The sequence below is a fragment of the Macaca fascicularis genome, chromosome 2, assembly GCF_037993035.2.
Source record: "Macaca fascicularis isolate 582-1 chromosome 2, T2T-MFA8v1.1".
NCBI lineage: Eukaryota > Metazoa > Chordata > Mammalia > Primates > Cercopithecidae > Macaca > Macaca fascicularis.
In genome coordinates this window covers 45148904-45161521 of record NC_088376.1, presented here as the reverse complement: position 1 = coordinate 45161521, position 12618 = coordinate 45148904, and the positions used below count along the sequence as shown (strand labels likewise).

At 35.0% G+C, this 12618-nt stretch overlaps 1 protein-coding gene across 11 annotated transcripts in view; it reads left to right on the top strand.

The window, feature by feature from the left end:
- The window catches only part of XRN1 (5'-3' exoribonuclease 1), a 135671-nt gene that overhangs the window by 104736 nt on the left and 18317 nt on the right, over positions 1–12618 (top strand). For 5 of the 11 annotated variants that reach the window (XR_012430769.1, XM_005545991.4, XM_074031220.1 and 2 more), the window contains 4 exons: positions 2105–2166; positions 4578–4700; positions 5129–5288; positions 8013–8194. Coding sequence is in view for 8 of the 11 variants with exons in the window: in XM_005545991.4 (XP_005546048.2) it covers positions 2105–2166; positions 4578–4700; positions 5129–5288; positions 8013–8194 (527 nt within the window). In the remaining 3 variants the exon portion in view is untranslated. Of the gene's footprint in view, positions 1–2104; positions 2167–4577; positions 4701–5128; positions 5289–8012; positions 8195–12618 lie in introns of those variants that run through there. The other 6 variants (XM_005545990.4, XM_074031218.1, XM_074031219.1 and 3 more) reach the window with 4 other exon arrangements.

The window sequence follows — 12618 nt, the reverse complement described above, 5'->3', positions numbered from 1 at the left end:
GTGTCTACTGTGTTCAGGCACAGTCAGGAATGAGAATCTTCATCCTGTAGTAATTATTTCTCTTCCCTTGACCAAAGTATTTCCAAATATCAGAAAATTATTCTTTATGTTCAAATTATGACTCGTTTATTGATTCAACTACTATTTATTGAGTACAAGGCACTGTTCTAGATGCTGAGGATATATAACTGAAAAAGAAGACAGATTTTCTGACCTCTTAGAGTATAATGGCGTTTACACTCTAAGATGGAGACCGATAATAAGCAAGTAAACAGTAAATCTCATAATCTGAAGTAATGATAAGTGCTATGATGAAAAGTAAAACAGATTAAGAGGATAGAGTGACAGGGGTGCTCTTTTAAATTGGGTTTACAAGAAAGGTCTTTCTGAGGAGATGAGATTCCAGCAGAGACCCTAATAAAGGGTTCAAGAAGGCATGAACTGTGCAAAGCTAGCTGAAGAACTTTCCAGTAAAGGAAATATCAAGTGCAGAGCCCTGAGTCTAACTTATTATATTTTATATATGCATGACACTTTATTTATCTGTATATTATAGGTAGTAAAATCTTTTAAACATTTTTTCTAAAAAGCTGTTTTCAAAAAAATTTTGTGGTTTTTAACTTTGGTTCAGTTTGGTAACTGCTATACCTTTTTTAATACCAGTATCTATATGTTATTTTGGTTTATTTTACTCTTTAAGTTAAATACAGATTAATGTCCCTGTAATCTGATAATGATAAATATAGCATAAAGGTGTTATATTCAAATGGATTTTAATTTTTCTTCAAATTAATATTTACATAAATGTATGTAAACGATTTGAGTTATGCGGAGTTTCAATTAGTTTTCTTTTGTGTATGTCTCAACAAATATTCACTGTCAAGGCATGTCAGCTCACATTTTCTTTTCCTTTGTTTCATAAGATCACTTTCTTCCTTTCCTCTCTTCCTTACCTCCATTACCTTCCTTTCCTCCCCTTCCTCCCCTTCTCTATTCCTCTCTCACCCTTCCTTCTCCCCTTTGTGCTTCCTTCCCCTGTCTCTGATCGCATTCCCTCCCTCCCATGCCCTCCTCACTATTCCCCTTCCCCTGCTTCTTTCCTCAGTCTTTCTTTTTTAATATTCCCTCCCTCCCTCCATCCCTCCCTTCCTTCCTTCCTTCCCTCCTTCCTTCCTTCCTTCCTTCCTTCCTTCCTTCCTTTTTCTTCTTCTCTTTCCACCCACCTTTTTATTTTTCCAGGCTGGCTTAATGAACAGTCTAGTGATAGAAAGTGGTAAAAATAAGTTATAGTAGATCTATATAATCCTGTATATCCAGTATAATAGAATATTATGCAATAATTTCAAAGTATGTTTTTTTTGCTGCTTCAAATCTACCTCATGCCCCTCGTATTCTTCATCTTCATATTCTGTCATTTACCAAATCCTATGAAAGTAATCTCTCAGATTCATCCTTTGCTATCTCCTTCATCTTCACATCCTGTCATTAGCTGAATCCTAGAATTTTTCAAATTCATTATTTTCGTTTATCCTACCATCCCCCAATTTCCCCTTAACAGGGCTATTCAAATAGCTGCCTGAGTTGGTCTTGTATTATTATTCTATCTAGCCAATAGGCTATTGCCATATTTTAATCATCCTAAAGCACAGTTCTCATCAGATTACTACCTGCTCAAAAACTCTCTGTTATTGGCTGCCCATTGCCTACCAACTTAATATAATAGCTTAGTCTTCAGTAACTTGCAAATTAAGGCTCTAACCTGCTTTTTTAGTTCTCTTAAGCTCCACTTTACTCCTTAACTTTCTGCTTCCATGTCTTTTTTCCCACTATTTCCTTTGCCTGGAGTACTTAACTTCTTAGTCTGCCCTTTAGAAACCTACCATCCTTCGAGGCCCAATTCAGATGCCACCTTTCCATTTTCACTACTCTTATCTAAGTGTCTCTTCTCCCCCTTATCTATATTATAAATTCCTTTAAGTTCAAAGACTGTGTCTTAAAATTATCTGAGTTTTTAACACAGTGCCTTGCTATTATAAATATTTGGTAGTTTTAATTGTGCAGTAAATACTTCCATTTATGAAAATTTCTGTTTTCTTGTCTCTAGTTAAAGAAGAGGGTAAGAGTCCTAAAGCTGAGTGTTGGTCCCAAAAAATGTCCAATAAGCAGGTAAGCTTCCTTAAAATCAAATTTCTGGTTACCAGTTTCTTAATGCAATTTGTGGCTCTGTAGCATTGTACTGAATTTCTAAACCTTTTCAACCAAATTTATAAGATATGGGACCAGAGGGTCACTGAAGTTAAGCTGACAGTCACTTGGATGGGAGTTTGTACACCTAAAGTCCCAGATTTGGAACTAGAAGCACCTGAAATCCTGATTCTCTCATTTAATAGTTGGGTGGCCTTGAGCAATTCACTTTACCTCTCACAGTCTCAATTTTCTCATCTTTAAGTGGAGATAAAAATATCAATCTCTTGGCCAGGCGCGGTGGTTCACACCTGTAATCCCAGCACTTTGGGAGGTGGGTGGATCACCTGAGGTCAGGAGTTCAAGACCAGCCTGGCCAACGTGGTGAAAGCTTGTCTCTACTAAAAATACAAAAAAATCAGCCAGGCGTGGTGGCATGTGCCTGTAATCCCAGTTACTTGGGAGGCTGAGGCAGGAGAATCACTTGAACCCGTGAGGCGAAGGTTGCAGTGAGCCGAGATTGCGCCACTGCACTCCAGCCTGAGCAACAGTGAGAATCTGTCTCAAAAAAAAAAATTAATCCCTTGTAGTTGCTCCCAGTATATATGGTCTTTGATATGTGTGTGTGTGTGTGTGTATACACATATATACACACACGTAGACATTATATATGGTCTTATATATACACATAGACATATATATATGGTCATATATATACACACACAGACGTGTATGGTCTTACATATATATGTTCTTATATATATACACACACATATATACCATATAATGACATATATATGGCCTTTTATATGTATATATTTACACACACACTTATATATAATATGGAAATATATGTTTACATATACAGTTGAAGTACATGGAACAAAATGGCAAACTTAGGCTAAATTCTGTGGAATTAGATTGGTGTGGGGGAAGCTGAGATCATTTATATTTTACTTTATATAGTCTCTGCTGTTTACAAGGATTTTGTATACATTTTATAATGAAAGAATAACAAAGTTTTGATCTAAAAAAATTTGACATGTGTATTTATTAGATGTGTACTTTTCTGTATGCCTATCATATTTTAATATATATTTTTAAAAATTGATCTCTTATAGTAATATATTAAATTTATAAACAGTGTCTTAGCTAAATATTTGGAACATAACAGGTAGTAAATGGAACCCATTAATGTTTAGATACCGGTAAACGGTTTAATTACTTGACTTTTAAGGCCCTCTCCTTTTGAAACTTATACTGTAATTTCCTTTCTTCTGGAAAAGGGATTGATAAACTTTTTGTGCAATAGACATCTTTGGTGAAGCCCATGGACTTTTGGCGAAGCCATTATTATTCTCAGAACAGTATTTTTAATGCTAAAATAAAATACATACGGTTTTAAAGAAAACCAGTTATACTGATATACAATTAGAATCACCAGTGTTGTGGTTTTCGTAGTTGATTTGGGCTGCTGTAATAACAATACCACAGACTAGGTACATTTGAACAATAAACATTTATTTCTCACAGCTCTGGAGTCTGAGAAGTCCAAGATCAAGGCACTAGCAGAATAATGTCTTTAATGCTAAAAAGATTTAAAAGAAAACCAGTTATATTGAAATACAGTTAGAATCTCGTAAAGTGCCATTGTCTGGTGGGGTCTCCCTTTCTGGCTTGCAGATAATGCGTCTTCTCATAATCTAATATGATGGAGAGAAAGAGCTCTATTCTCTTTCTCTCATATAAGGACACTAATACCATCATGGGTGTTGCACCCTGAAGACCTCATCTAAACCTAATTACCTACCAAAGGCCCCACCTCCTAATATGATCCCATTAGGAGTTAGGATTTTAACAGAAGAATTTTGGGGGAATACAAACATGCAGACCATGTAAGTGGTTTGTTGCCTATATTCATAATTGCAGGAAATGCTAAATCTCATTTAGAGGTTAATGAAGATAAAGGTGTAATTTTCCCCATCCAAGTTTATAGGCACCCTTTTCTTACGATATAAAAGGGAAAATAGCACATAAAATTTTTTGCAACAATTCATTTAGAACACTATTACATGTTAACTATAAATATATTTGCACAAAAAGTTTATTCTTACTTTTTTTGTAGACTTTGGAAGGGCCTACCAAATATGATATTAAGCTATCAAAGAGAAATGAAAGTCCAGAAGTCTCAGAAACCCAAAAGGTTGTGACTGGTTATTCAAATGCTATTGTTACAGTAAAAAACTATTTATTCAAATTCTCTTCCCAAACTTTTAACACCTGGGAAGATGGTTGAGTGAAATTGAATGACCGTTTTTGTATATAAAACTCAGCTTTTTGTGTGTTCTTGTGTTATACTTTCATCTTCATGCCCAAAATATTTATTCTTTTAGCCTAATTCTGGAATTGAGAACTTTTTAGCGTCTTTGAATATCTCCAAAGAAAATGAAGTACAGTCATCTCATCATGGGGAGCCTCCAAGTGAAGAGCATTTGTCACCACAATCATTTGCCATGGTTCGTATTTTCTAGGAACTTTCTTACTATGGTAATTTCTCGACTGTTGACCATGCAGACATATCCCATGCAAGTGTTCAAACACTTCCCTCGTGGAGGCTGGTATGTTACATCATTATTGTCATCTTGTGAGGAAGCCAGGCTGCCCTGGGCAATTTAGCCATACTTTTTCTCTTTAGACCACAATTCCCCTGCTTTTCAAACATTGCTACTAGGTAACTGGGGTAAAAGTTAAGCAGGAGGATAAGTATCATTTCTATATCAGAAATGTGGGTGGTGGGTTTTTTTCAGTTTCTATCTGAATGTAGTTAGTGTCTTAATTTTTAACAATGGAATTCTTTCCAAGAAAGATCAGTAAGTTCTATAACTCTAATGTTGACTTTCTTCGCTTCACCCTCACCATCTCCATGTGAATCATTTTCAAAAAGAAGGGAACACGGATGCTTAAAGAAATTCTAAAAATTGATGGCTCTAACACTGTGGACCGTAAGAATGAAATGAAACAGATTGGTAATGAAATCCCTGTTTCCTCTATTAGAAGAGATGAATATGGATTACCCTCTCAGCCTAAACAAAGTAAGAAATTAGGTAAGTAAACTAAATACTATTACCAATAATATCATTTTAAAAATTCATTTGGTTCTTTTTATTGGGTACTTTTAAAGATAAAACTACTTTTATTTTAATTAATTTGTTTGTTTGAGAGATGGTGTGTCCCCATATTGGCCAGGCTTGTCTCAAACTTCTGACCTCAGGCAATCCTCTCACCTCAGCCTCCCAAAGTGCTGGGATTACAGGTATATGCCACCACATCTGGCCCAAAACTACTTTTATTCTTAAAACTATAATTTTTATACTTGTTTCAGTTATATAATAATGTAACTGGCCAGGTGTGGCTCATGCCTGTAATCCCAGAACTTTGGGAAGCTGAGGCAGGCAGATCACTTGAGCTCAGGAGTTCAAGACCAGCTGGGCAACATGGCAGAAACTCCATCTCTGTAAAAAATAAAAAAGTTAGCGGGTGTGGTGGCTTGTGCTACTGGGGAGGCTGACATGGTAGGATTGCTTGAGCCCAGGAGGTGGAGGTTGCAGTGAGCCAAGATCATGCCACTGCACTCCAACCTGGGCAACAGAGACAGACCCTGTCTCAAAAAAAAAAAAGAAAAGAAAAAAAGAACAGTAATAATATAACCATGTAACCAGTAGATCTACAGTCACTAAATGTCTTCTTGTGATTACTTAATTGTAGTGTTATAGATATTCATTCTGTAGACATCCAAACCTTTAAAAGTTTGCACATTCTAGCTTTTGTCCTCAGTAATTTAAAAATGATCATGTAACTTCAATACATTATTTAACTTTTCTGAAATCTTGTTTGTTATTTATAAAATAATACATTGCAAATTACTTGTGACAGTTATATAACATGTATAAATATAAAGCAGTTAGCACTATGTCCAACACATTGTAGGTGCTAATAATTGATACTAATATGTTAAAATAGCCGTTGTAAAAATAGAAAAATCTACAAAATTGATTAAAAATAATTAATAGAGTTAGATATAGGAAAGTGGGTCATAATCTTAAGTCTGTAAAGCCTATAACATAACATGTGGCACATAACTGGATTTCAGTAAATATCTGCCATATTTGTTCCTACCCTTATACTTTAGCATTTTATCTGTGTAATGATCTGCCAAAGGCAGCCAGGAAGAATGACTGATACAAAAGTGGATGTGGGCAGAAGTTTCTCAGAGAAGTGAAAAACATTTTTGAATAAGCAGATCTAAGTGTATTAAAGATCAAAACCTGGAATTGGCCGGGCGTGGTGGCCCACGTCTGTAATCCCAGCACTTTGGGAGGCCGAGGCGGGTGGATCACCTAAGGTCAGGAGTTTGAGACCAGCCTGGCCAACATGGTGAAACCCCCTCTCTACTAAAAATACAAAAAATTAGCCGGGCGTAGTGGCAGGTGCCACCAAGTAGCTGTAATCCCAGCTACTTCAGAGGCTGAATCAGGAGAATCGCTTGAACCCGGGTGGTGGAGGTTGCAGTGAGCCGAGATCGCGCCATCACACTCAAGCTTGGGCAACAAGAGCAAAACTCTGTCAAAACAAAAACAAAAAAAACCTGGAATAAAAGCAGAACCTTGTCCCATTTATATTTCAATGATAATTAATTAAAAATTCCAAAAAGTATTAGGAAACTGATTATTTATTATAGTGACAGACGCTCTCCTAAAATAGAACCAAATAAATTTTAAGACAAAACTAGATAAAGATGGTCCCATTGTCAAAAACAAGTTTTACTTTGTTTCAGTATAGGAAAAAAAAAACAAAACTCATAGGCTTTAGAGTCTTAGGATCACTAGCTCAGAATCCACCCCCTGTTATAGTACTAACTGGCTCCGTGACTTTGAGCAAGCCACTTAACTGCTTTTTAAATCTATATTAGCAAGAATATATTAATTAATTCTTCAATGAGGTATGCTCTCGTTCTGTTAGTGAGTTTGTTAATCATAAAGAATGTGAACACTCAGAATTTTAAAATTATCTTCCATATAAAAACACTTAGAAGACAATTTCAAAAAAAACTTTTAATATTTCAGAGCAACAAAAATATTCATCCATGTGTCTCAGAATGTAAGGTGGAATTGCAAGAATTGAGATGGAAGCCAAAACTTCAAAACTTAAGGATTAATTATATTTCAGCTCAAGAAAGCCATTTGTTTATTCATTCTTTTGTTTTATTTTTCTCTTCTTACTTCTGCAAAACAAGAAAGCTATTTGTTCAACTTTTACCTGTAACAGTACCATGTAGTCATTAGCTGCTCAAAGTTTTAATTTTTGGCAGTTAGGTACTTATCATATTTTAAAATCTTTATCTTAATTTATCATTAATCAGTTATACTCATTGAAAAACCTTTACTGAAGTCGCAATAATTTTAGGAAGTACTAAATAGTTCTTTATATGTGCTTCGTGGAAGACTCATCTTTTTAATGCAGTTGGTGGCTCTATAGCATCTAACTGAATTTCTCAGGCTTTTCAACCAAATTTATAAGGTGTGTGACCAGAGGGCCACTGAAGGTAAGCTGACAGTCACTTGGATGGGAGATTGTACTGCTAGAGTCCAGGATTTGGAACAAGAGGCACCTGAAATCCTGATTCTGTTATTTAATAATGGGTGGCCTTGAGCAATTCACTTCACTTTTTAGCAGTTTCCTGCTTGCTCTTCTATAAAACCCTACAATAAGTTCATAATTTGAGATAGTATTTTATTAATACAGATAGACTCTTTTCTCTTTTTTGGTAGCATCTTATGTGAACAAGCCTCACAGTGCTCATGAGTACCATAATGTTCAGTCTATGGACAATGTGTGTTGGCCTGCCCCCAGCCAGATCCCTCCTGTATCCACACCAGTAACTGAACTTTCTCGAATTTGTTCCCTTGTTGGAATGCCACAACCTGATTTCTCCTTTCTTAGGACGCCGCAGGTATAGTATACTACTGTTCCATTTATATAAATTATTTAACATTAAGCTTAAATAGGTTGAAAATGTTTAGCTAGAAAAAATGTAATGGGGCCTAATTTTCTTAACTTTATGAGCAGCATAGATTTATGCTTTTTACCCTAGCTTTAATATTTATACATAACCAAAGCCCTAAGAGACACTGACAGGGAGGAACTGGGCTACAGGTATCCTGGCAAGATTACTCAGACTAATAGAGCCAGGGACCTTGGCCTGCAGTAGCAGTTTTCACATTTTTTGGTCTCAGAAACTCCACACTTTTTTTGGAGGACCCCAAAGAGATTTTGTTTGCTTATATCCATATTTACTGTGTTCGAAATTAAAACAAAAAAATTGGCCGGGTGTAGTGGGTTATGCCTGTAATTTCAGCACTTTGGGAGGCCAAGGCATGAGGACAGCTTGAGGCTGGGAGTTCAAGACCAGCCTGGGCAACATAACAAGACCTCTTCTCTACAAAAAAATATAAAATTAGCCACGTGTGTTGTGAGCCTGTAGTCCCAGCTGCTCACAAGGCTGAGGCAGGAGGACAGAAGCCCAGGAGGTCAGGACTTCAGTGAGCCATGATGCCATGATGCCATGATTATACCATTGCACTCCAGCCTGGGCAACAGAGCAAGACCTTGTCTCTGAAATATTTATTTATATATGTATATATATATAAAATTTTATCTATATAAAATATTATAAGTAAACCTATATGTTTATTAATCTATTGTTTATTAAAAATAACTTTCACCTGATAGGCATCTGTAGAACATTTCATCCAACAGCTGTAGAATACACATTCTTTCCTCAACAAATGCAACATTCTCAAGGATAGACCAAATATCCTTGGATATTGGTCCAAGGATAGGCCACAAAACAAGTCTCACAAAATTCAAAAAATTAAAATTCAATCAAGTATCTTTTCTGACCATAGTGAAATAAAACCAGAAATCAATAACAAGAGGAACTTTGGAAACTGTATGAATAAATGGAAATTAAACATTATGTTTCTGAATGGCCATTGGGTCAATGAAAAAAGGGAAAATTTTAAATTTTCCTGAAACAAATGAAAATGGAAACACAACATACCAAAACCTAAAGGATACAGCAAAAGTAGTACTAGGAGGGAAGATTATAGCAATAAATCCCTACATCCAAAAAGTATAGAAACTTCAAATAAACAACCTAACAGTGTGTCTTGAAGAATTAGTTCCAGCAGTCACACTACTGGGTATCTATCTAAAGGAAAAGAAATTGCATAAAAAACATACCTGACTTGTGTGTATATTGCAGCACTAGTCACAATAGCCAAGATGTAGAATTAACCTACGTGTCCATCAACAGATGATCGGATAAAGAAAATGTGGTGTATGCATACACAATGAAATATTGTTCAGACATTTAAAAAAGAAAGAAACCATGTCTTTTGTAGCAACATGGATAGAACTGAGGCCATTATCTTAAGCAAACAACTCAGAAACAGATACCACATGTTCTCATTTATAAGTGGGAGCTAAATAATGTGTACATATGGATGTAGAGTGTGAAATAATAGACATTAGAGACTTGGAAGGGTGGGGAATGGGCGGGGAGTAGATGGTGAGAAATTACTGAATGGCTGCAATGTACATAATTCAGGTGATGAATATAAGAAAAGCCCAGACTTCACCACTGTGCAGTAAATCCATGTAACAAAATTGCACTTGCACCCCTTACATTTATACAAATTTTTAAAATAAATAATAACTAGAAAAGCAAGAAGAAACCAAACCCAAAATTATTAGAAGAAAAGAAATGATAAAGATTGGGGCAGAAAGTAATGAATTGATACTAAAAATAGTACAAAAGATTGATGAAAGAAAAAGTTGGTTTTTTGAAAAGATAAGCAAGATCAACAAACCTTTAGCCGGACTGTAAAAGAGAATATCCATATAAATAAAATCAGGGATGAAAAAGGAGTCATTACGTCGGATATCACAGAAATTCAAAATATTTTTAGAGACTATTATGAGCAACTATATACAATAAATTGGAAAACTTAGAAGAAATGGATAAATTCCGAGACACATAAAACATACCAAGATTGAACCATGAAGAAATCCAAAACTTAAGTAGAACAACAACATTAACAAGATGGAAACAGTAGTAAAAAGTCTCCTAGCAGTAGTAAAAAGTACTTTTTACTCCTAGCAGTAGTTAAAAAGTCTCCAGGACCTGGTGTTTTCACTACTGAATTCTGCCAAACACTGAAAGAAGAGCTAATAACAGTTATACTCAGACTGTTCCAAAAGCTTGAGGAAAAAATACTTCCAGACTTGCCAATATTACCCTGATACCAAAACCAAAGAAAGACATAACAAAAAATGAGAACTACAGGCCGATATATCTGATGAACTAGATATAAAATCTTCAGCACAGTACTAGTGAATTGAATTCAACAGCACATTTAAATGATAATTCATCGTGATCGAGTGGGATTCATCCTAGGTATGCAAGGATGTTTCAATATATGCAGTCAATAACTGACACTTTAACAAAATGAAGGACAAAAACTATATGATCATTTCAATACTGAAAAAGTGTTTGATAAAATTCAACATCTCTTTTTGATAACTCTCATCAAACTGGGTATAGAAGGAACATACCTCAACATAATAAACAGCAACAAACCCACAGCTAGTATCATACTGAATGGGGAAAAAATGAAATCCTTTCCTTTAAATTCTGGAAACAAGACAAGGATGCCCACTTTCACCACTGTTATGCAATATAGTACTGGAAATGCTTGCCAGAGCAATTAGACAACAGAAAGAAATAAAAGGCATCCAAAAGGGAAAGGAAGGAGTCAAACTGCTCTTGTTTGTAGACAATATAATCTTATATTTAGAAAAAAACTGTTAAAATTGATAAATTCAGTGGAGTTGTAGGATACAAAATCAACAGTTACATTTCTATATGCTGACAGCAAACAATCTGAAAAAGAAATCAAGAGATTAATCCCCTGCACAATAGCTGCAAATAAAATACCTAGAAATTAATCAAATTAACCAAAGCAGTGAAAGATCTCTACAATGAAAACTATAAAATAATGATGCAAGAAATTGAAGAAGACACAAAGAAATGGAAAGATTGTCCATGTTCATGTATTGGAAGAATCAATATTGTTAAAATGTCTAAACCACCTCTAAGCAATCTGCAGATTCAGTGCAACCCCTCTCAAAATACCAATGATATTCTTCACAGAAATAGAAAAAAAAAAAAATCCTAAAATTTATCTTGAACCACACGTGACCCTGAATAGCTAGAGCAATCCAGAGCAAAAAGAACAAAGCTGGAGACATTATACTGCAAAGTTATAGTAACCAAAACAACATGGTACTGGCTTAAAAACAGACACACAGACCAACGGAACAGAATAGAGAATCCGGAAATAAATCCACATAGTTACAGTCAACTTATTTTTTATAAAGATGCCAAGAACATATATTAGGGAAAGAACAGCCCCTTCAGTAAATGGTCCTGGGACAACTAGATATCCATATTTAAGGGTATGAAACTAAATGCCTGTCTCACCATTTTCAAAAATCAAATCAAAATGGATTAAAGACTTAAATGTTAGATCTGTAACTATTAAACTACTGGAAGTAAACAGTGGGGAAACATTCCAGTACATTGATTTGGGCAAAGATAAGTAAGACATCAAAAGCACAGGCAACTAAAGCAAAAATGTATAAATGGTATCACATCAAGCTTAAAAAGCTTCTGCACAGCAAAGGAAACAATCAACAAAGTGAAAAGACAATCCACGGAAAAGGAGAAAATATTTGTAAACTACCCATCTGACAAGATATTAATAACCAGAATATATAAAAAGCTCAAACAACTCAGAGAAAAAAAAAATAATAATCCCATTTGATAGTGGGCAAATGCAATATACCGATGTAACAAACCTGCACATATACCCCCATATCTAAACAAAAGTTGAATTTTTAAAAAAATAAAATATAACTATAACAATGTTTAATGGTCAAATGATCTCAACAAACATTTCTAAAAAGAAAACATACAAATGGCCAACAGGTATATGAAAAAATGCTCAACATCACTACATTAGAGAAATGTAAATCAAAACTACAATGAGATATTATCTCCAATTAAAATGGCTTTTACCAAAAAAAAAAAAAAAAACAGGCAATAATGGATGCTAGTAAGGATGCAGAGAAAGGGAAACCCTCATACATTGTTGGTGGAAACGTAAATTAGTACAGCCACTATGAAGGACATACAGTATGGAAATTGCTCAAAAAGATAAAAATAGAGCTACCATGTGATCCAGCAGTTCCACTGCTGGGTATAGGTCCAAAAGAAAAGATATCAGTATATATAAGAGATATTTGCCCTCT